Here is a 25,857-nt window from a genome sequence, read left to right on the forward strand (position 1 = left end):
CCTTGCAACAACAACCCGGTGAGCAACCCTGTGAGGAAGGTTAGGCTGAGGGAGTGTAATGGATCACCCAGCAAGCTTCCGTGGCAGAGCGGAGATTCATAACCTGTTGTCCCACATCATCGTCCAACACTCTGTCCAGTGGCCTGCACCAGTTCTCAGCTGAAAGCAAATGATGACTCTGCTTGTAAATGTCCCCCCCCAAAAAAAACCCCAACAACCTGTTTCTTCCCTCATTGTGACTGTCATAGAAGCACAAGTGAATATCCATTTAACACCTCTCAATAAAAAGTACCCTGAAAGGACTTTTCAGCTTGCAGGCTTTCTAGACAAAAATAGACATTTATAATATGATTGTGGTTGCTGAATTTCTAGATTTTTTTTTTTTTGCTAAACAATTATAAAAGTGTTTGAGCATGCTGGATAAGTTCATCTGCAATCTAGTGAGAAACTCTCCAGGAAAATATATAAAGTGTGTCTGGTAACATCTTAGAGATTTTATTTTTTAAAAATGCAATCATTTGTGGGCTGCAGCCTCCTTCCTTAGGTGCATGAAGTAGAGTACCCGTGTTATAAAATATAAAGTATATCATATAAATTATAACAGCATATCAATAATAAGATGATAATTATATAGGTAGTTATACCGACAGGATATACAGATAATTGAACCCTGACCCGGATGGCCCAGGCCGGCCCAGTCTTGTCAGATCTTAGACGTTAATCAGGGTCAGCCCTGGTTAATATTTGGATGGGAGACCACCAAGGAAGTCCACGGTCACTATGCAGAGACAGGAAGTGAAGCCACATGAAACCTGATGGGTGATCTTGGACCAGTCACAGTTCTCTCAAAACTCTCTCAGTCCTACCTACTTCACTAGGTGCCTGTTATGGGGAGAGGAAGGAGATGTAATTGTAAACCGCTTTGAGACCCCTTAAGGTAGAGAAAAGTGGGGTATAAAAACCTACTCTTCTTCTTCTTCAGTGGCAAACCATCTCTGATTGTCTCTTGCCTTGAAAATCCTATGGGGTTGCCATAAGTTGGCTGTGACTTGAAGGAACTTCGCACATACAAATAATTAAGGATAGCCAGATAATTAAGGGCTTCTGGTTTTGTGGCCAACTAACTTTTGTCATTATTCCTGAACTACAAGCAGTGGTTTGCATCCTTCCTTGCAAACTAAGAATCCCAACTAGTTTTATACAGAGTTCTGGTTTGTGGGCACAAACTATAATTTGTCATTTTGAACTAACATAATGTGGAAGTCTGAAATCATATCACTTGAAGGGAAAGGGAGCTAATGAGCCCAAGGATCCCTCAGGCTTGGGCAAGGGCAGATGTTTATGGAGATAAACTGGTTACATAGAGACGGCTAGACTGAGAAGATCTCATTGGTCCTGCATCAGTACGTTTCCATATACTGGCGTGAAAATAATGACCTCCTCTGATGTGAGTAGAAACTGCCAGTTGGCCACTATGCTCTGGCAGGCCCCAGGAACCAGATTCCAAGAGCCCAGATTGGCCCAGCACCTCCAACGCCCCTGGGAAGGGGAAACTGAAGAGGAGCTGTTCGGTCTTTCTCTGTGAGCGAGAGGCAGCCAGAGACTTCCTCTATACATTTGCCCATTTGCTGAAGCCCACAATGGTGGTGGGGAGGCAGCAACTTTGAGACAACTGTAGTTTCCAAGAAGGACATCTTTCACTGTTGTGATTTTTTTTCTTAGAACCTGCACTTAATTCTGTAGCCTGTATACCTTTAAAAGGTGTGGACTGTGGAATAAGACCTTTGTGTTGTTTAAGGAATAAAAAGCCTGCCTTGATTCCTACCCACGAATCTTGCCATGCTCATATTACCAGATAGCCTTGTTTGATGTTCCTCCTGGTATCAAAGAGGTGAGAAGTCAGTGACTCAGGAGGTGGTGGAGGCTATCAGAGAAGAATCCCCCCCTCAGTTCTCAAGACAGTTGTGGAGCAAAGAGGGATTCCCACAGGGAAAGCTGAATTTCCCTTGGACAAATCAAATCCCTCCTAGCATCTCCCTCATTTGCTTACTGGCTAGTTGAAGGGGCTGGGGGAGAGAGAAAAAATCCCAGGAGGGACTGGGCAGGGATTGTTACAAGGCTCACTCTTGTAGCACCAGAAACATGCCTTTGGTTTTATCTGTGCAAATTGTATTCATAGTTTCATTTTTTCATTAATGCTACTAGGCACGAGACTTCATTTGTAGTGTACTAGAAAGGGAAAGTGAGTTAATCTCTATCAGTCACAGTCTCAAATTCATAATGTTGGGAAATGCAAGCATATTTTATGACAAAGTTGTGCAGAGAGTACCACAAAAGCTCAAAGGTACTTTTAAATCTCTCATATAAATAACGTCTCAGGATTTCTGTCAGAGACCAATTATGTCCAAGACACTAAGTGGGAAAAGGAACCAAACAAAATTGAAACTAGTCCTACCCAGGGGTCTTGTTGTAGAAAAAGAGCTGCCGGAGCTCATTAGCATAACTCATTAGCATAACTTATTTGCATATGCCACGCCCCCTGACATCCCGGAAGTGACAGAAGGCCACACCCCCTGACATCACCGGAAGTGTGTCAGAAGGCCCGGCTACTTACCCTCCTGCTTCATCCTCATTCCCAAACGGAATGAGGATCGAAGCAGAGGGCGGGGTAAAGAAGGGGGCGGGGCTTCACCACGTGACCGCCCCGCCCCCTAGAGGTTCTCTTCCGGAGCTCCGTACCTGAGAGCTCCCCCCCGACTAGAGCCCTGGTCCTACCGATAATACACAGAATGGCATACAACAATGGACTAATTCAGTGTGAATATTTTTAGCTTGTGCAAATGTGATCTGTACTTAGTGTGATTTGTCTGTGTGTGTTGGCAGCATGTGCTTGGTGTCTTTCAGAAGAGACCAGTAATTTTCTGGAAGTTTTTTAGTGGAGGTATGAGGTATCCACTATATGCTCTTTATTTTTTCAAATGCTGTAGGCCTACTTAAGTTAATGTATCTCCTGCATGTGTGTGTGTGTGTTTTGGTTCCAGGTGATGACACTATGACAGGAGATGGGGGAGAATACCTTAGGCCAGAAGACCTGAAAGAACTAGGTGATGACTCTTTGCCCAGCAGCCAATTCTTAGATGGTATGAACTATCTGAGGTACAGCCTGGAAGGAGGTCGATCTGACAGGTACTTCTTTACCAAGAATGTATACGCTACCCTGGTAGATTTGTATTGTTTTTCTGAACAGTCACCCACTGTGTTGATTTAAAGTTAGGACATTTCCCAGGTCATGGGCATTTAGGTCATGCTTTGTCAGTCAGTGAAATCTATGTAGATATGGGGTAGGATTCCTTGAGCACCCAGGCTTTCAGTCCATAAAAAGATCACATTCAGTTAATTTGAGTTGATATGAAAGTGGTCATTAACCTTCTTCAGGCACCCACCCAAATTATATCCCTGCTTGTTCAGATGTGTGAGGTTATAGAATTTATCTGCACTGTCACAGAAGCTGAGAGAGCATGGGAGGCCACAACTGAGATATGTGACAACAACAAACTTGTTGAAGCTAAGCCAGTATAGATCAGTTTCATGCGTGGATGGGAGACCTGTTTTAGACAGAGGGCTGGACTTGGTAACCACCAAGGTCCTTTCTAGTGCCAACACTTCAAAGATTAGAAGTCATTTCATTTTCCAGGCTCTGGCCACCCATCCAGACTCCAGATGGGATGCCACAGGAAAGACCTTGCATGAATTTTCATAGGGACACATTTCTTGTACTATGGGCTTGTGCTCTTGTTTGGATATGTAACATACACACAAAATAGGTGGCAACCAGTTGCCGTTTTCTCACTTTGTGTCAGATTATTAATTAATCCTGCAATTACTGTTTCTGAGGAGGGAGCTGTGCTTAGATGAAAAACATTGCCTGAGGAATACCACCAAAAATACTTTATTTAGTATCTTAACAAAAATATGGCTTCCAGCTGAAAATAATCTTCAACTTGTACTCATAGCTGGATGAATGGATTGGGATACATCTATAATATACATTTGTCTAGTGCCCAAAGACCAGCATGCAGTGATATTATTCACCATTCATTATTTGCTAAGCCTTCTTGCCTTCCAGCTGTTACTGGGCTAGGCTCCATTTTGTTGAATGTTCTGTGGCTAATTGCCACTAATAGAGCAAAGAGTAAAACTCAGTATATTATTGGGATGTTAGGGGCAGGAGTTGTTAGGACCAATCATTTGCAAAGCAGTACATTGCAAAGCTGCGATGGCACAAGTGGTTAAGACGCTGAACTGCAGGCTGTGGAAGGTCGGTAGTTCAGCAGTTCGAGACCCAGGTTGCCGCATGACGGAGTGAGCTCCCGTCTCTAGTTCCAGCTCCTGCCAACCTAACAGTTCGAAAGCAAGAAATTGCAAGTAGATAAATAGGTACCACTTCCGTGGGAAGGTAACAACGTTCCGTGCACCTTGGTGTTTAGTCATGCCGGCCACATGACCACGGAAACGTCTTCTGCCGCGCTGGCTCTTCGGCTTTGAAACGGAGATGAGCACCGCAACCCTAGAGTCAGATTCGACTGGCTTTCGAGCAAGGGAACCTTTACCTTTACCTTTTACATTCCAAACAAACTTCTTTTCTAAGATAAGGAATTAGTGGAGATGCTTGCAGCTGGGTTCACGTTAGATAACAGGACTGCAGCCTAGTGAAAGGTACTTCTTACTGACATTGAAACATAGGATTCTGGATATAGAATCATTCCAGGAAAATGTTCATCCTAAGAATGCTGCCCTGGACGTCTCTTTTCTCATAGAGAAAATGAAAAAGATTGAAGTAATGATTGCCTGCTGGCAGTTCTTTGACTGAGGGTAAATGAGAGGGATATAGGGCATTTGGTTCCCCAAGAGAGCCATCCTAAGGAGGTCTACACAGAATCCTACTCAGTTCTCTTCATTGAGGAACTTTATGAGCCCAGGGACTCCTGGACTTTTTATATGAAAATAAAAAGTTTTGCACTGTACATTCTGAATACTGATGGCATCCAAATGTCATACATCCAAATTGTTGTATGCACTGGCTTCCTGTACACATTAAGCAGGTAGATTGACAAGGGGAGCTCTACCAGAAAAGCTTCTATACAGTGTTGATCAGTCGTCTTCCCTCTCTGTCTCAGACCTCCCTGCTAAGACACTTATGACTGATGTCAATCAACTTTTTTTTATTTTTAAGAAAAGTTTTCTTGCTTTTTTAACAGTAAAGCACCAACCTTCTAACTAGGATTGTCAACATCCAGCTGGGGATTTTCCAGAATTATTACTGATCTGCAGACTACAGAGATCAGTTCCCCTGGGAAAAGTGGCTATTTTGGAAGGTGGACTCTATGGCACTATATCCTGCTGAGATTCCCTTCCCTACCACAAGCCCTGCCCTTTCCAAGCTCCACCTCCCAAATCTCCTGGAATTTTCCAACCCAGAGTTGACAGAAATGTTTCTTTACTGCAACAAAAGCAGCCAGTGCAGAGCAATTCAGAAATGTCTATTAACAAACCATATTTATTGAACTGTTTTGCTTTGGCGTTAGAATGTCTGGTTTTTTTCTGAAATCATGTTTCTGTCTGTATCATTTCTCTTTTCCTTCCATTCTTTGTATGCTTTCCTTAGCACTATGCCCGGGTAGGTATTACATAGCATGAAAAGATGAAGTGTTCCCTCACAGCATCTGTCATTATGTAGCGACATCCATATTGCAGGCCTGCTGAAATATTGAGGGGGGGGTTATTGGTCAGTTTGCAGGAACAAGTATATTACTATGATGATTAAGAGTGATGATAATCTGAACCAAGAATTTACCTCTCGGATATAGCATATGTAGATCTACCAGTTAAAAACAGGCTTTAAAAATAGTCCACGAGTGGATTTCTTGTACCCCATTTTCATTTACTGCATAACTGCTTCTGTATGCAGAAAGAAACTGTTGTAGTTTGTCTTGCCTGAGTTACTTGTTTAGGGAAATTCTTAAGAAGGACAAAGGAAAGCATTTATTTCCTTTTGTTGTGAAAGACAGGTCTCATCAGCACTAGAAGCCAAGAATCATGTTAGCACAGGGAATGGGTTGTCCACTGCTGCTGGGTTCAGCAAAGTGCCCATTCTAAGCCATAAACAGGATGAACAGTGCAAAGGTGGCAGAAAAGAAAAAGTCAAGGAGTGGCGACATTCATGTAGTGGAACAACTCCACTGACCTCCAGGCCCTGTTCTGTCTTGCTCTCCAAGGCATCTGGGCACCAGCAGCCATCCGTTTCTCCACTGTCCAGCAAACTGTTAGTGCATTGTTTTTTTAAAAAATTTCCACTGTCCAGCAAACTGTTAGTGCATTTTTTTTTTAAAAAAATGGCATGTTGCTTGTTATCACTGGTGCAGCAGCATTGATTTTTCATTAGACTGACTTTACCTAAGAAACCTCTGAGAAGCCCTGATAGCCCAGACTAGCCTGATCTCATCATAGCTTGAAAGCTAAGCAGGATCACTCACCATTAGTAGCTGGGTAGGAGACCACCAAGAAAGACCGAGGCTGCTATGCAGAAGAAAGCAATGGCTCATCTCTTGCCTTAAAAACCCCATGAAGGGGAACTTCATGGGGTCACCATGAGTCCATTGTGACTCAACAGCATGCTTTTCCTCTGCAGTATGCTATTAGTACATTAACAGTGCAATCCTAAGAACACTTTCCTGGGAGCAATGACTAGTGGGATTTACTTCTGAGTAGACCTGCTTAGGTTTGCTCTCAATTTCTTATAGTGGTAGCTTGGAAAAAAATGTTTTAGATGGGCCTGAAACTTTAATGGAATTGTTCGACTCCTAGGGACTCCTGTGTCACCATCAATAGCTTAAAGACCATATTTTGCAGTTATAGGACATGTATGTGCTCTATGAATCAAATCAGCGCAAACTGTATTATAAGACCATGCCTTATAGTTGCTGGAGAGGAAAGCGAATGATATCTTGCAGTGATTTCAAACTAGAATCTCTTTTGATTAAATGACTAATTGTTACCTATTAAGACATACCATTAGGTGAGCAACAGGGCCTCCACTTTGGATGTCACATCCTATGCCAGTCTCGCATGGCATTGCTCTTGACGCTGCAAGGATTTATAAAGAATGCCGTCTGCTACTGAAGATTTATTTTTAAGTGTAAAAACCTGATTTACAAAGACTTGCTCAATGTGACTGTTGTATAATTAACAGAACACTGTTAATACACTGAAAGTGATCAACAGCCTTGTATGTTTGTCTATATTTTGCAGTGCCAAGTGAGCCGCATAATTTAAAATTATTATTGCCCATTTCTGTATAGAAAAACCCACCAATGTTCTGCTACTTTATCCTTTCATAAAGGTAGACATATTTTTGCTTAATCTGCCATGGCAGGTTTCAACCCACATAGACCCAAATTTATCTAAAATTAGTTGTGACTGAAGCCCATTCAAATGAATGTAGGAAGCTGGAATGAGCTACATTCAGTCCATCTTATAGCTACATTTATATAAATCCCCTGGCTTGAAGAGGGTGGTGACAGTGACAAAATCCAACATTCAGAAATATGTGCTATAATCACATCAAAATCCACAGGAGTTCTGTATTCCTGGTCACTCCATGCAAAACTGCAATCATAAGTCATGTAATAATAAATGCTAATGGCAGTTTATACACTGTAATTCACTTGCAGTGAGTTAGATCTGTACCCTATATAGAACGAGGTCACAGAAGAGAGTTTTGCTACTTTCTCCTTCCCACTACAGCCCCTTGTGCCCCTCTCCAAAACTGCTCATGAGGGTCTCCCTCATGCAAGAGGGGAGGGGACAATTCCCCATCTGGTTGCAGGCATCTGCATTACATCCCATGCAGTTCCTTGGATCCAGAGGAGCAGTTTTTCTGGGGGACGCATTGGGAAGGTGGCAGCAGTAGAAATCACTCACATGAACTCATTCTGTTCACAGTACTGTAGGATTCAACAGATTGCAGGAAAAACTTGCTGAGTGATACAGTGATGAACATTTCTTATTATATGACCAATTTGGCACACATATTTTATTGTATTCTTTGGGGCCTTCCATTATTTTTATTCTTTAAAATTTTAGTACGCAATGCGTTTTGCATAAAATATCTATCTATTCCTGTGATGTGTCAGTTGACAATTAATGCTAAGTTCATAAATTATACTGGCTACATAAATTATGCTGCTCAGCTACCAATTATATGCTTGGCATTTTCCCAACATTCGTATGTTTCTAGGAATATTGCTGACAAGCCTTCACTCATATAAACTCTAGTCTGGTCATATACTTCAGCTTTAGAAGAAATATTTGAAATACCTTACTTTGTAGCAGGAACTGCAGATGGCTTTGTATGTTTGGTGTTTTTGAGATGGCAACACGTCAGCCAATTAGATTTCGTGTTGTTGGTGGCTTATTTTTAATTTGCACCTCACATTGCTACTGTAAATGGTTTTCTATAGTGGTGTGTGTACATATGAAAGTGACAGTGCTCTTGTATTTGCTGCTTATTTGTCAATGCTGTTTTGTGTAAAAAGGAGGACAGTTGCGTTACACAGAAAGCACACATGGCTGACCATAGATTATTTTATGTGTATCTTCCAGGGGACAAAATATATCTTACCTTTGGAATTCACCAAACTCATTTTGGTTGTTGTTGCTTTTCCTGGATAATTCATTTAAATTATAAATAATAACCAATATATTTTTTCAGTAAGGTAAAGCAGGAATTCCTATGTTGTTATTACTTTTAAATATAGGGGTATTATAATTTGTAAAAGTATTTTTAGTCTGAAGAGTAAACAATTTGTGATTCTGTTAGATTCCATTAGAATCAGTGAAAAAGAGAATGAGAGGTATGGCTGAGGACCTAGTTAGAGTGCTGGCATAAAATAGTGTAAGGTTTTTACTGGAACTTTAAGATCACCCCCCTGGAAGTTACACTGTATTTGCTAATAGAGTGCTTTTTTCATTCCTTTGCTGTGCTCACAATACCATCTTCACAACACCATCTGATAAATGCTGATAACATTGCCAACCTACCAGCCTGCGATCCTTCAGTTCAGACAGGTCCCATACGCTGAGCCACACCTCCTACATGAGGGATAGTACCATGATTGATGACACAGTCGTCATCCCCAGCCACCAGGTGAGATTTTCATGGTCTTTTCACAGACCTATTGTACTGGTAATTTAACCTTTGCAGTCCTTAATTTGTCATTTTGCATTTTTACTGTCTGGACTATACCTAAAGTGCAATCCTATACTGCAATCTAAGCCTATTGATTGGAGTAATTCCGCATAGGATTGCACTGCAAGCAACTCTCTCAGTCCTATATATCCCACAGGTATTTATTTTATTTGGGGCTTGACCAGCTTCATACTTCTGTCTATTTGAATCAATGTCCTATATCTTTCAAAACATTAAAAGCGTGGTTTCAACACAATAGTTGTATAAACAGAGATTAAATTAACAGAATTCTAGTTTATTGATTAACCAGCGTCCACATTCTCTGCCTTTACATTGTATTTTGTATGCTTCTTTCCATGTCTATGATCATTTTGTTGGATTGAGACTATATTTGAAAGGACATTGCTATAAAACAAAATTGCAGTATGCTGATACAAAATATCCTGTAAAATAATATATTTGCTATGTATTTAAAGAGGTTTTTGCCTATGTAGCAAAAGTTATACCATACTATGTAATAGTGTTGATACACATTATTTTTTTTCTGAATTTTATCTAAATAGTTAGTCAGCTGGGTCCAGCCAGCTTTTTTTTTTTTTTTTTTGCTAATTCTTGCCCAGTCCTTTTCATAGTACCTCCCTTGTCCCATATGGCTTTTGTCCACATAGATCTCATGATTCCCAGCAAATCTTTTGTGGTGGACAAAGGTGGTCCCTCCCTTTTTCATCAAAGGAAAAGCTTGTTGGATCCCACCAAATAATATGACATCAGCAAATTTGTACATATGTCACATTATATCACAAAGAGATGGATCCTAACCAGGTTTTCTGATGGAATATAACAGTTCTGCAACACTTCCCTCCCACTTCTCAGTTTACTGCCCTTGGTATTCCCTGGGGCGGGGTGTGTGTAGGATCTAATGATAACTGAATGCCTGATTTTGGGGCCACAACAGGCTGCATCAGGAGGATGAAATGGGGGGGGGGGTCTGAAACAAGTTGTGTTGTGATCACACCAGATCTAAGCTCATGTAATATTCAAAATGTATCAAAGTAAAAGATGATATAATAGAATCAGTAAAGAGAAGGGTAAATATATACAAAATATGTAATTTAAAAGGTTAAAATATATACAAAAAGATTAATATGGGTTTTCCCCCCTAGTACTCATATTTCAAAGCTTCTCATACCTATTAGTGAACCAAGCCTTTCCCTGGAATTGAAATTTGACACTTTTTGCTTGGTTTGGTTGGATGTTGTAAATAAAAACTATCTTACGTTGTTTTGCATTTCCAGGTGTCCACATTGGCTAAAGAAGGTGAGAGAACTTCATATCGCTTAAGCTGGAGTCCTGACAATCTGGACAATGTTACTATTTCTGCTAGTCCTATTCATTCTGGGTAAGTAATCCAGAGCAGAAGACAGCAGTAGATAATTACTAAATCTCAAAAGTCTGAACTAATGCTGAGTTTGGGTGCAGGTATTGCCCAGTTACTGCCTAAATGCAAGGGTTCTAACCATTCTGATTAAAGGGTTTACCAACACATCAAGTTTAAACCAGTTTCAAACAGATTTCCCACAGTACTCTGGGAATTGTGCTTTCTTATTGGAGGAACATTCTTTGTTGGAGATCTCCAGTATATTCACAAAAGCACATTGCCCAGAGTTTCTTTGGTATGAGCCACAGTAGTTAAATATGTTTGAAACTGCCTAAAATTACTAATGCAAACATGCCTTAAACTACATCAAAGATACATGAATATAGTTGCAAACTGGTCTCACAGTCTGTATGTTTACTGGAAAGCTGCAAGCTTTTAAAAGAAAGGTCAGTAGCTTCAGAAAGTGGAGCTTTTGTGTCAGCTAACGGATTCCAGATTTACTGTCTTTGTCCTGGTACTATTTGATAGAAGTAATGTTTCGGATGGTTAGCAGCTTTGAGAAAGTTTTCAGTGATTTATGTGTAAAGGATTGAACATAGTGAACAACTAAGACTGTGCAGGGCTTAGAAAAGACTTTCTCTCTGCCGAGCGCACAAAGCAGTTTGGAGGGCGAGTTCATAGCCTGTGCCATTTCACTGGTGAAGGTTGTTTTCCACTGATGTGAATAAGGAAACCCATTCTCATAGGACTTCAGAATGTGCAGCAGAGCACCCACTGAGCTCATAATTGGGCCTGTGCGCAGAAAAAATATATAAAGTAAACCATTGTTTATGTATGTCATATAAAATGTGATCCTGGATCACTGGCAGAATTTTTTCATGACCAGTTATAGGTTAATAACTTTATTAGCAGTTCTTGGAGGGTGTGATTTATTAATATGATTGTTGCAGACAATGTATTCACATTAGCATGTTTTCATATTGGAATGTAATACAATGCCAAATAGCAGAGTCTTTTTTTAATTTTCTGCCCTAGATTACAGTTTAAAAGCCTTAAATTTAATTTCTAACAGGCTTGAGGCTATAAAGGATTTGGATATGTATCTGATTTGAATTGAGTGGCGGTGGCAGTTTGAGGGAGGAAAGAGACTGAAATAACAGATGGTCTTTACATCAGTAGTGACGTATTCTAGCATGTGGAAAGTTTATCAGTCGACAGCTGTGTGTTTGTTATTAGACACCATGTCTGACATTAGCCAGATTTTTTTTAAAGATCACACCACCATACTAGAACAAAAATAAGTAGAATTCAGTTAATTTTACCCAATAAAAATAAGTATTTGATATATTCAAAGATACTACATACAATTTGTCCTGATCGAGTGAATGTGAGGGTAATTTCTTCCTTTGCAAAGGAATTCAATGCAGACACAGTTTGTTCCATTTAAATGATTGCAAAAGGGATTCCAGGCAGGTGAGTTACATGTATGCATTACAGCTCATTCCTGGAGCATTGGATCGTACTGAAAGTCTGGATTGTGCAGAGTTGATGTCTGCTCATGTGGTAGTTTAAGCAAAGGGCTAGACTGGGTGTAATTTTTTCCCCATTCCATTTTATTTATGATGAAAGAAAGTGCTTACAATAGGGTTTTACTTTTGGAATATTGTAATACCTGGTACCAAACAGTTATTACTTAATTTGAAGTGTTTCAATAGTGAAAAGTTGGCTCAGTACATATTATTATTTAGAATCCTAGGATTTTTAATATTTGCCTAATTTTGGCATGGGGAAATAGGGAGATTGGAGAGGTAGTGAAGAACCAGTATTAAAATTGACAAATAATTAGAGTTATCATTCTTAGCTGCCTGTCTTCAAAAAAGGAGATTGGATCATTGCTAACAAGGTAAACAACATTTCTTGTTTTTCTCCAATGTGGTATTTCCCATCTCACTCCAAATGGCAGTGAAAACAGGACCTAGCAGCTACCAGCTAAAAGTTATCAACAACAATTTTAAATGACATGTGTCTTATCTTTTGAAAAGCCACCTGCTGATTTTTACCATGTTTATATGAAGCAATATATACTCAGCTTGGGAATTCCCACTCATGACAGCAGTATAACATGAGAAGAAGGAATTTAAGGGAAATTGTGTGAGAAAATCACAAGTTGTATATAAAGTATGCACAGAAGAGAAAACTATAATAATGTTAGCATCAGGTGAAATATCAGAAAACAAATAAGATCAATGTGAGCAACTTGAACAATAAAAAGATGCAAGAGCTTCAAACACACAAATCTGGAATGGAAATGGAACCAGGCATGCAAACAAACTCAAGGTGACAGGTAACAACTTTTTCAGAAAGAAATGGCTAATGAAAAAAAGACAGCTAAGAGTGCAGGAGAGATATTGGTTCCATCTATGACCCAAATGACACAAGATGTTTTTAATGAGTTGGGTTCAGGGTCTCCACAGTATTCCATTCATAGGCAGCTCCAAAGTGAGGCAAATAAAACTTCCCCTAGCTCTGTTTCAGCTCAGGAAAATGGTGCCGTTGGCCCCCCCCCTCCAGTACTGTGGCCTTAAGCTGAATTGGAGCCCTTGCAGACTGTTGAAACACCTTTCCTCGCAACTGCTGTATGGTTACAGGGGAAATAATCAGGTCCAGGTCTCATGCAGTTTGGCTCTTTAAATTCCAATGCTTTTCAACCTCAGTGTATTTAATGTGACTAAATTCTCCATGGAATTGAGTTTCATATATACACCTGAAATGGTTAGAATATCCTATCAGTTCAGTGTTAATGCCACCTAATGTATAATAGTTATCATTCTGGGGGGGGGGGAGCTCTTAAAAAGCAAGACACAAGAGAATTCTTCTGCAAATCCAGGTATCCAATGACCAAATTATATGCTATGGGTCCACTATATGGAGACCAGTGTTCCCTCTAAGCTGAGTGTGAGCTAGCTCACAGTTTTTTAGCCTCCAGCTCATAGGTTTTTGTCTCAGCTCAGGAAGGATGGCTCCAGAGCAAACTAATGTATGCAGTAGCCAAATTGCTCACTCACAACTTTACTGGCAGTAGCTCACAAAGTAGAATTTTTGCTCACAAGATTCCACAACCTAGAGGGAACATTGATGGAGACCACCCAAAAAGCTCTTAAATTTGCTTGGCATTGCACAAAAAGCCAAGGAAGCTCTTATTCTGTGCCTCAGCCATGCAACAGTCACCTGGAATACATAAGGCTGGCATGGAGATGATGTATCATATGTGCTGGGTGCAGCATTCAGTATAGGTAAGTGCTTTTTTAGGTGGCATCCAGATGAGAATGGAAGAGCATTTAGATCTGCCCCAGGTTTCTAAGTACTCACATTCAACATAGACTTCAAGGTTATGCTTAGAGGGACATCTGTTTCATGAAAACTTTGATCCTGTATATACTCTCTGCAATCTATGTTAACATAGTCACTTTACATCATTCCATTAGAAGGTAAAATCATCTTTTTTCTTTCTTTTATTTCATTTATCCATTCTTTCTTTCTTTCTTTTTTTGTTCTGCTAAATTATCTCTTCTGTTGCAGCCGTTCCTCTCCATGTTTTGACCATGACAACAGCAGGTGAACTTATATATAATTTCATTTTTAATATTTTCTTTCACCCTTCCTCTTCTTTGTTCATCCACTTCAGGATGCTCTGGTACACTGTTTAGCACAGGAGAAGGATTTATGTCTATGGAACACATAGCTATTGCCATTATTTAAGAAATCCCTTTGTAGACTAGAAGGCAAGTGTTTAGTACAGTACCAGGCCCTAAGAAGCCTCCAAATTGTTCTCAAATGCAACTCTTTTCTTACAGCACTCTAAAACACAGTTTGTAAGAAATCTGATATCTGAATGTACTGATTGGAAATGTACTTTAGATTTTCTGATTTATTGAAAGACTTGTAACATTTCTAGGGAAACAAATTTACCCTGCAATTAAATAGGCTATAGAACATGATTCCAGAGGGTGTGCATTGCAGACTATTGTTCCTATTTCTGCTTTTCTTCAGAAACTTCCTACTTTCATCAAGTAATAAGATGTAGCCAGTTTGCAAATTGCTCAAACTATTAATTTCTTGTTCCAGTCCTTCACTTAGTGCATAACTGTGCATAACTATGCATCAGACTGCACCCTTTGCAGACAATGTAGCTTGGGCTTAATATCACAAAGCTCACTTTGCATTACTTTCTGTAACCTTCATCAAAGTTTCTGCTCCCATGAACCTTAAGTAAGCATTTGATTGGTCTCTTTGTTTTTTCCGCCTCTCTAAAAATTTGCCCCTCTATTTATATGCTCAAGAAATGCTGAAGCAACCTGATGAACCTGTTTTGTAGTTAATAATTCCCAGTGTGACTAACTCTGACTGCTGCTATCTCCTTTTTTCCTGCATCAAACAGCTGCTATCTCCTCTTTTCCTGCATCAAACAATAATTTTGATTAACTGGAAGACCTTGTACACAGACTGTGGTCTCCAGCTATGTGACAAGAAGGATGCCCTGCCTGCCCAACTAACTGCACCATCCTGTCTCTGTCTGAACAGATTGCATTTATTAGTGGTGGGGCATATTGTGTCTGAGCTTTCATGTGAGGTGTAAGAAGGACATAAGCAAGGCTTCCTTTGCTCTGCTGGGATTACATTTGCATGGCTGTACAACTGAGAGTCCTAGAAAGCATCTAGCTTATATTTATCAGTAGATGTCAATCTTCTGTCTACCCTTCTGTGTGCTCTGCTTCATATATAGGAATTGCCTGCTGCTGTCAGCAACGCTTCTGTCTCTGAATGGCTGTGTTTATTCAGTTACTTGTTTACAGACCTACCAGACCAGCTCCTGAGTGTGTGTTTGTTTCTTCGTGTGTGTCTACACAGACGCAAATGCACTGTGATATTTTACAGTATCTATTTTATTATGACAGCAGCATATAATAGATAAAAAGCAGTTCCGCACCTCTGAAACCTTTCTGGAAAATCTTGTTTGGTCCTTCCTATTGTACATATTGTGTTAAGATGTAGTGTTTTTCCTCTAGATGATTATGATCAGAAATGTGACATCCCCTTACTTTCTGAAGATCATTTTCAATGTTTCCCACACACCCCAAAGCTTGGTTTTTTCAAATTGCATTTCTTATTGATATAAAGTATTTACAAATGATATTTATATAAAGTATGCACAGATTTTGTTTTATTGGTGCCGAGGAAGCAAGGAAAGAAAAAAGGAACCAAACTAGCTGAGATGGAGAAATGGTACAGCATTTGTCTATCCACTCAGCAGTAACCCATCATATGGCCACATATCCATACATACTCTTATATTTACCTTGGTGTCCTGCTAATTGAGCTGCGGTGGCTCAAGTGGTTAAGACACTGAACTGCAGGCTGTGGAAAGTCAGTAGTTCAGCAGTTCAAGACCCGGGTAAATCTAGCTGGCTGATTAATTTTCTTCATTTGTATTAGGAAACAGTATAAGGTTACAATTCAGGTACAGATTTTAAAAAGGCCCACAGAGCTTTAATGGACATTGCAGTTGCAGCCTCCAAGAATCTTTGCTAAACAGAATTACCTTCTAGGAAGCTGGACTCAATAACTGCCTTCTCCAAAGGAGAAAGGCTTTCTCCATTGAATGGATAAAGAAGCAGAAGAAAGTCATGGAATACAACCTTTAATATATGATTGGCATAACTGTTAGCTAACAAAAAGCAACTAAAATCCTGCTAAATTTCTTCCTATCTACAATATCCTGTACTTTATTTCTGATTTATTGAATGCTTTTTATATTCAAATTAATATGAATGTATAATAACAGCTTCATTTATTACACTGATATCAGAACTAGATTCAGTAGCATAATCATATAGCCCAGGAAGACTCCAAGGCAATGATGTGTGCAGTTCCGTAGTGCTACCTATTGAAACTAGTTAATTACAGGCCCTAGAATACTGTAGGTATGGGTATCAACACATGCCCTTGCTATCTACCGTGAGGAATACACACACACACTTCCTTGCACAGTTACTTACAGTTCTGCTTTTACTAAAAAGAAACAAAATCATAGATATATGAATTATTGGGGGAATTGATAAGATTTTTTCCAAGGTAGGAGCATAGGGCAGCATACATACATGAATATATATACACCTTCATATTGTTACCTTTGACCAATAGAAATGGCCAGTATGTATATACATAGGGTGCGTTCAGACGGACAGCTAATCCCACCATTATGCCAGCTCAAATTTGATCCTGATCTTTTAAATCCATCCTTGCATGACCAGACATCCCCCGGGGGAATCGCCTTACCGTGCGCTGCTTCCACTGTGGATTGTCTAGATGGCATCCACTGAATGAGGCGTGCATGCGGTGGCTTTTTAAAAAAAAAATCAAAAGTTTGCACGTGTGCATAGGCATGATATTGCGTCCTTGGTTATTCGCGCATGCGCAGGATCAAGGTTTTTTTTTTAAATGGTTCCCGTTCGGGATGGTCTGACGTCAGACCATCCCAAACGAGCGCCATTTTTAATTGCGCGCTGGAATGATCAGACGGGGGAAAGTCCGCGATTGGCCTGTCGGAACCGAAAACTCTAGATTTAAAGTAGTATCTTTTTAGTATAGCTCCTAAGTGCGTCAAAACGGGATGTTCACAGAAGACAGACGTTTCCCAGATGTTGATGTCTAGACATTACATTTAAATCCATGAGGCACCTGTGCCTCGCGTGGATCTAAAGAGCCCTGAACGCACCCATAGTTTATTAAACTGAAAGAAAAATGTATAGTAGCATGCATTCAGATTTGCTTCCCAATCATGCCTAATACTCCTTCCCAATTTTCAGTTTCCTGGTCAGTTTCATGGTGGATGCTCGAGGTGGAGCTATGCGGGGTTGCAGGCACAATGGGCTTCGAATCATTATTCCACCTCGGAAATGCACCGCTCCAACACGAGTCACCTGCAGGCTGGTCAAGCGCCACAGACTGGCCACAATGCCCCCCATGGTGGAAGGAGAAGGTCTGGCTAGCCGTCTGATTGAAGTTGGACCCTCTGGTGCTCAGTTCCTTGGGTAAGACTTTTTGATTGCTGAAAAGAAAAACAAGACCACCTGAAATAGATCATTTCTGTTATTTGTGATAATAATCTGGGATAGTTCATCACTTTAGCACTAGAAGTGAAAAAGAGCGTGGCAAATTTGTGATAGGGTGATGGCTCTGGAGTGCAAGTTGAAACACTGTTAGGCCAGCATTAATGGGATTAGCTTGTAGACCTATTTATTTAAAGTGCCAATAGCTACAACTCAAGATTTGGTTTGCTTCCTGGAGTAAGACTAATCATAGACAGGTAATGAGATATTTCATTTCTAAGTTTGGATAACAAATAGCAGCTGTTGTCGGGGAAGCAAATTGAATTCCTCTTAAAAGGTACAACACAACCAGAAGCTCCTTTCCATGGGTATTTTTGTCACTGTTTGGGATTGCCTGGGAAGCACAAACCTGTAATTTTTCTGGGACTGTGGCATAGCACAACATGGAAATTTTCCATCAACCTTTGTTTTAGCATTTTTTCCTGCTAAAACTAGCAGATTAATACTTTTATGTTATGACTAATTTCCCCCCTTACCAATGGTGGCATCCAAAGAATGGATGATCGGAGGAAACCCTTCTGCTTAGAGTGAATGGCTTCGGCTGCAAACAGACAAAAGGATGAAGATGCAAAAGGGGAACAGCTTAAAATCTGTTCTGAAGCAAATCAAACATGCTAAAGGCCTATCACCCCAAGTTAGTCAGCCAAATATTTCTTAATCAATATTAGCTCCAGAGAAAGAATTTGATGTGATTTAGCAACTCAGTCTACAGTGCAAGGAAGGGTGGGAAACTATCAGTCATTTTTTCCTATAATTTTGCTGTTGCTACAATTCATTAGAGGAATACTGAACTATAGATAGATATGCATCTATAATGAAGGGGATGCTTCTAACACTTACATGAAACTCCCTTCCTTTGACATAATCTTCAGAACTAGATTTTTAAAATAAACAAACTAATAAACAAAAGGTTCAACCCCAAATAAATAATTCCTTGGCTGTTACATTTTTCAGTTCTTCCTTTGCCTCTATTTACCTGCTTCTTCTCCTTCCAATAGAGTCACAGTATGCTCAACAGTTTCCCCCCTCTCAGTCAAGGAATGTCAATGAAAACTCAGTGTGATAGGAGTTTTCATATCGTTTCTCAAGGCTTTGTCTTGTATTGTTGGGCACTTTTCTGGGTGGCGTCCTAGCAGTGAAATCAGAGTCACTGAACACTTTTTGCCAAGCCAAATCTTAATTGAAGTGCACCATTATAGCAACTGGATCTTGCTTGCATTAATATCAGAAGCAAGGTTAACATATCACTGAACCTAATGTGGAGCTGATAAGGTTCAAATTCATAGGGGCTCATTTTGTTGATTCTAAACAAATCAAGGCAGAAACCTGTTCAGTGTACAGCCTAATTCCACTCTGAGCAGACAGTGGCAATGGGTTCTGGAAAAAGAAAACATAAAGCATATTTATTTTCTTTCTTTCACTGCTGCTTTGGATGTACTCAGTAAACTTCACCTGCCTACGGCTCCTCCCCCACTTAATGAGGGAGAAAGTTTGGTCAGCCGAATCCTTCAGCTGGGGCCTCCAGGGACCAAATTTCTTGGGTAGGAGAGACTTAAAAACAAATTGATGGATGCTGGCCTCCCCATTCTTCTCCTTCTGCAATATTATTTATTATGTCACTGTGCACATGACATTGTCCCCTTTCTATGATTTAAAATTTTGTATATTCAACCTTTAGTAGATCATTTTCCAGCCCCTGTGATATGTCGTTTTTGTTTTGGTGATATGTTTGTACCTTTTGTTAAAGTTCCTTGACCTCCGTTTTTGTTTTAGCATGAGAACGTCTTAGTTGTAAATTGTACCAGTTGTTATTGCTGTTATGTATTCTGTGTCTGTAGCAAAGCAACCTGGATTGGAACGGAAGGAATCTACTGTAACCTCTTTTTTTTGGGCCTCCATTGCCACCAAAACAGGAGCATATGTTATATGTTGAATATAACATAGTACCTAGCATGATGACATCTGCATTCAGAATGGCCAATGTGATTTGTTTAGTTAAGACTATTGAATGCAATATATTCATAGTTCTTACCAAAGTGGATATGATGAATATATGTGTGTATATATATATATTCCATATGTTCACCAAAGAGCAAAATTTTGATCTTTGCACTAGTAGAAATGCAGAGCCTTTGTATGTTGGACTTTTTTCTTTAGTTATCAATTGTGCCAAATACATCAGTGGAACCAAAATGCTAATTTACAACCAGTACAAATTAATTACTAGTGCTGTGTGTTTCTTGAGCAGGTCTGTTTTTTCCACTAGTATAAGATCATACCTTTTCTTGAAGGTGTCCATATAGATATATACAGACAGCAGTAGATTCTGCATGACAGTGTGATTGCGCAGGCTTCCATGCATCAAAATAGTAGTTAAATTGTGAGGATCTTAAGAAAGAAAAAAATCTGCAGGCCCCATACAAGCCCCAGTCTTTTTAGCCAGTTCTAAAGCAACGGGAAGGATTCATTGGTCCTACTACCATGTGCTACTTGTGTGCATTTTTTGGGATTGCATTCAGGAATGGCAAAGAAGCAGGTAGAATTCCAGGTCACTTTGTAACAGACTGAACAAATCCATATCTAGTTCCTTCCTCATTGCTGCGGTTTATTAATATGCTGTGTTGCTGCAATAGGCCTGTGATTGTCGAGATCCCTCACTTTGCGGCTCTGCGTGGGAAAGAAAGGGAACTGGTGATCCTGCGCAGTGAGAATGGAGACAACTGGAAGGAACATTTCTGTGAATATACAGAAGATGAACTGAATGAAATCCTGAATGGGATGGATGAAGGTACCCGTTTCAATAGTCAAGGAGCATGGAAAACCTGAAAGCCGCAGAAAGGAAATAAAAGCAGCCTTTCTGTTTTTCAGCTATTCTGCTACCACAAATAATTTGCTATACATATCTTCTGTTCAGTTCCCATATTACTAACTCTCCTCCAAGCCAACGTTATTGTATGATTGTTTTAATTTGTTTTTAAATATTTTATGCTGACTCAGCACATGCTGCAGATAAATGTGAGTCGCCCTGAGCCCGCTTGTGGGGGAGGGGGGATAAAATGTAATAAAATAAATAAAAAATAAATGTTTAATGTCCTGTGGTTCAGTGGATAGAAAGATGGACCATACCCAGGTTCATGTCCGATCAAATTTGTGGGTTGAAGCCCACATGTTCCTTCTGTTTAGTTCGCTTCTAGGACTGCCTTCTCCTGCATTGTTAAAGGAAGACTTAGTAAAAGAGAGTCAGTTGTCCAGCCATTCATGGCATCAGTAGGGAAAAGGGAAAGACAAGTAAAACATTACAGGGTTCACTGCAGGCTATGGGGAAAGAACTCTGATTGCACTGGAATTTTAAATTGGGTTTTCCCTCTAGATTTTCCCCCTTTTATGAATTAATTGTCAAATGTTACTGCACCAAGATTGGTTTCTCTATTTGAAATCAAAATTACATAAACATTGTTGGATATTGTAGGGTTCTGTTTTTATTATGGCCAGTGTGAACAAAATATAGACAGTTTGGAGAACCTTCTATTCACCCTTCATTTATCTTCACATTATGTAAAATCTCTGTATAATTTTTTTCTTTCTGGAAATGTCAGTGTTTACAATATTAAATAAATATTGTTTAACTACATTCTCTTTTTACTCAGTCCTTGACACTCCTGAAGAGTTGGAGAAGAAACGCATTTGCCGTATCATCACTCGGGACTTCCCACAATACTTTGCCGTAGTATCCCGTATCAAACAAGACAGTAACCTGATTGGACCTGAGGGTGGAATACTGAGCAGTACAGTAGTACCTCAAGTTCAGGCTGTCTTTCCAGAAGGAGCACTAACAAAGCGTATTCGTGTTGGTCTGCAGGTATAGACCTCTTCATTTCAGCTCAGGCAGTTGTGGAATGTACAGTAATTACTGTATTGCTGTAGTACTTACAATATTCTATCTAAAGCACTACCTGGAGTAAATTAAGTTAAAAGCAGCAGAGCAAAGTAGTGAATATTTAAATATACATACTTCTTTGTACCAAAAGAATCCATATTGAGTTTGCTAGTATCTGACTTTCTATATTTAATTTTATTTACACCAATTAACTTCTTTCCAGAAACTGTAAGTAGTGTAATTCCAGCATAATTCATGTGGAAATCTGAATGGTAGTCTGAACTTGCACTAGTAAAATGTTTTGAAGGTGCAGTGAAAGAATTGGTTAATTAAATTATTCATAAAGCATGTTATGCTCTGAGTACAGTGGCTTCTTTAAGACCAACTAAGGTTTATTCTGGATATAAGCTTTCATGTGCATGCACACTTCCTTAGTGTGCATGCACACGAAAGCTTATACTCAGTATAAAACTTTGCTGATCTTTAAGGTGCCACTGGACTCAAACTTTGCTCTGCTGTTTCAGACCAACCCAGCTACCCACCTGAATCTATCTTCATGTTATGTTCTATAAAGCCCTACAGCTTGTCACTCTTTTTTGTAGTTCCTTGCATCCACCAGCTACTAAGTGCCTTTCCTGTTTTCCTATAATTTTAAGCTAGGACTGGCAATTGGGGTTTGGGGTGATGTCCCGTGCTGCTGCTTCTGGATAAGGAACAGTGTGCTTCTGGATAAGGAACTGGATAAGGAACAGTGTGCAAAAATAATGCTAGATGCTAGAAACAGCAGAGTGGGTAATTAATGCCCCAGCTACCAATCCCAATGTGAAAGGGTCAAGGAAAACACCTGGGGGAACAAATGAACAGCAAAGGGAGGAAGACTAGCGGTAGCAGAAAAAACCAAAGGAAGGTAAAGGAAGCAGTTGCATAGTGAAGTAGTGTTGGTTGGTAATAGACAATCATTTATGTATATATATCTTCCCTTTGTCCACATCTTTGGATAGGCCCAACCTATGCACAATGAACTTATAAGGAAGATTTTAGGCAACAAAGCTACATTCAGCCCTATAGTTACATTGGAACCCAGGAGAAGAAAATTCCATAAGCCAATAACGATGACTATTCCTGTCCCCAAAGCTTCCAGTGATGTCATGATTAATGGATATGGGGGTGAAACACCCACACTAAGACTGCTGTGCAGTATAACAGGTAGGCTTATGAAATACCTTGATAGCCCTGTGCAGGATGGTGACATTATACATTGGTGTTTCTTAGTGCTTATTGTTCATTGAAACTCTTGCTTAGATCATACAGCAAAATGAAATAACCTGGCCCTGGTCTATAGCTGGAATAATAATTTACTTTGTGTGTGTCAAAGAGAAAGATTGTTTATACTAACCATGTGTTCAGTATCTAAAACCAGAATAAGTAGCTCAAGAAATACAAATAAAATTGTGAGCATATCACTCAAATGGTGAGAATTCATTAATATAATGAATGAGGTAAAAAAATGTGTCCTTAGTAATTAAGGATGACACCAGTTCCTGCTATGTGCATATATATTACTCCTTTAAAAAGAAAAAAAATAACTTTTAAGAAGTGGAGAAAACTAAGCCTGGTATTTTAAGGTTCTGTATACTGTATCTGTTCAGATCTACCACCGACTTCCGGCTTAACATGGTTAGTGAACCAGAAGCTATTCTTGAATATGTATGATTCCTCCCCACATCTGTTCCTTTCACAGAATCCAATGTCTTCCTTAGCCATTGTCAGAACCTGTGATAGCTATGGTTAAGGTTACTCAAAGTTTCACTGAATCGGAAACCTGGAGTTCAGCTTAGTGATGGGGAACTTTAATACCTGTGACTAAACTGCTTAACCACGGGGACTGCTTCTTTTTTGAGCCTATTGCCTGATTTACCATTCTAGTTAACAGGAAGTTGTTGTTATCCCTTCACTGGCCCATTGTAAAACATATTTTATCTTATATGTAATTTCATATGATAACCAAGAAACATATACATTCTCTTCCTTAATGTTCTCCTATATCCTTATTTACTGTCATAGAAAGATTTTTGAGAGAAATACTTGAGACATTCAAATGGATTCTGTTTGGAAAAGTGGTCTAAGGACAAAAGATTAACCCTGCCACTCAAAAAAAACACCCTTTTTGCTCAGAAGAGATAAATTACCAATATCAGGCAAATGTGAAGATTTAGAAATGTCCAATAACATATTTAAATTAGACAGCAACAGAGATTAGTGTTTCCTGTCATATATATTTTGTCCACTGGCTGGAAAAACTAGTGTCCATATCAGTCCTCCATTAGTAGCCATTTGAGAGCTTATTAGGGCAGCTAATCTTAATGCTAGCCTGCTTTAGGAATGTTTGTAGAGTTAGATTATTGGGAATGTGATGATTAATAGAGTGGGTTGGATCCAACCAGTTTTTCTTGTGTTGAAAAAGAGAGGATGGATTCCTGTTTGACCACCAAAAGGGCTTTGGTGGGACCTGCATGAACAAAAGTTATGTGGAACAGGAATAACAATAAGGAGGAGAACTGGGAGAGATTGAGTTAAAAAGTTGGCTGGATCCAACACAGTGTATGTGTGTACTTAACTTTGTTACAGAAACTCCTTATTGCAATTTGTCCTCTTTCATTTTAGGTGGAACAACACCTGCTCAGTGGGAAGACATTACAGGAACAACGCCATTAACATTTGTCAATGAATGTGTTTCCTTCACCACAAATGTATCTGCCAGGTACCACAAAACAAAACAAGAACATTATATCAGTATTTGAACCTGCACTAAACATTGTATATTCAGCTTTGCTTATCAACTCTGTGTTTATATGCACTCATGCACATGTACATTTATAGCTCTGCTAAACTTCCAATGTAAAAAATTAGATAACATACAGTGTTATCCTAAGTAGAATTGCACTCTTCTAATCCCCTTGAATTCAGTTGATTTAGAAAGGTAGAACTGTGTTTAGGATGGCACTGGTATTGTTCTAATTGATCCACTCCATCTCAACCACTGGTATTGTTCTAATTGATCCACTCCTTCATCTCAGTCAGTATCTTAGAATTCTGCTGCCAAGCTATTCCAGTGTAAAGCCTGGAATAGACTTGCCATATCTCTGGAACAGAGACTAGGAGAAAGGAATGGATATAGCATAAACACTTCAAATGATATATTGGCTATGCTCCTGCAGTAATAGGAGGTTGCTATTCCTAATGACCATAATATTCTTCATATTCCTTCTCTTTGAAATGTTTCATGAAGTATGGCTAACCTGCTTTGTTTGATTTAACCTAGAGAAAATTAACTTGAAGTATAGACTATTATGCATAAATCATTATTTTTTACTAATGAGTTTGTTAAAGACTATGATAAGAGACATCCCCATTATTGCTCTAATGTGAATGAAAGCAATAGAATAGTACTAGTTAAAAAGAATGTTTTATACCAGCTGTTATAGAATAAGAAATGAGCATCTTGTAGCTTCTGTCATCTTAGAATTCTTCTGTCCCCCTACTTCCTAATGACATTATCTAGGCTACTTTGCTGAGTCAAGAGAAAAGCTGTTGAAATACCAATAAAATACCTGCATGATAGTTTATGCTGAAAGTTTCTGGCAAAGTCTAGAATGGGGGGAAGCACTGATTTTGAGTGATCCATGTCATATATAAAATGTAGTCAGACTGGACCTCCAATAGTGTCCCCCAGGCCTTGGGACATGGGGTTGACAGCACTTTCCTGCACCAGGGCCTGGAGACTGAGAGTCTATGGCAGCTTTCAGGCAGAAATAGGACCCATAGCTTTCCTCCCCACTCTATGGCAGCTTTCAGGCAGAAATAGGACTCAGCCCATAGCTTTCCTCCCCATTTAAAGGTGCTGTCTTGGTAGTGGGATTCATAGCTCAAAGACCACAGTACACTTAACTCTGAATGCTTCTCCACATATGCGATACATCTACAGAAACTACGAACTGACCATTCCATATTACACCTGGATTCCATGCTGCAGTCCAGATGCTGGGTTAATTGATTATTTAATAATTTCTTTAAGGTTTTATATATAGTATTTGAAAGCTACAGTGGTAGTGTGATACCTGGAAAAATTCTGAATCAGAGCTGAACTGCTTTTTCTTCATTGACATTACAATAATTTGCTGTATTT

The 25,857-nt window shown here is 39.4% G+C and overlaps 1 protein-coding gene across 1 annotated transcript in view; it reads left to right on the forward strand.

The window, feature by feature from the left end:
* ANK2 (ankyrin 2, neuronal) overlaps window positions 1-25,857 on the forward strand; it is a 180,017-nt gene that overhangs the window by 106,583 nt on the left and 47,577 nt on the right. The window contains exons 24-32 of the mRNA XM_015411007.1: window positions 3,042-3,186; window positions 9,103-9,205; window positions 10,543-10,646; window positions 14,205-14,240; window positions 17,492-17,716; window positions 20,428-20,582; window positions 21,442-21,653; window positions 22,673-22,877; window positions 24,336-24,432. Coding sequence (XP_015266493.1) covers window positions 3,042-3,186; window positions 9,103-9,205; window positions 10,543-10,646; window positions 14,205-14,240; window positions 17,492-17,716; window positions 20,428-20,582; window positions 21,442-21,653; window positions 22,673-22,877; window positions 24,336-24,432 — 1,282 coding nt within the window. The remainder of the gene's footprint in view (window positions 1-3,041; window positions 3,187-9,102; window positions 9,206-10,542; window positions 10,647-14,204; window positions 14,241-17,491; window positions 17,717-20,427; window positions 20,583-21,441; window positions 21,654-22,672; window positions 22,878-24,335; window positions 24,433-25,857) is intronic.

Source organism: Gekko japonicus, unplaced genomic scaffold (assembly GCF_001447785.1).
Source record: "Gekko japonicus isolate JY-2015 unplaced genomic scaffold, Gekko_japonicus_V1.1 scaffold362, whole genome shotgun sequence".
NCBI classification, from domain to species: Eukaryota; Metazoa; Chordata; class Lepidosauria; order Squamata; family Gekkonidae; genus Gekko; species Gekko japonicus.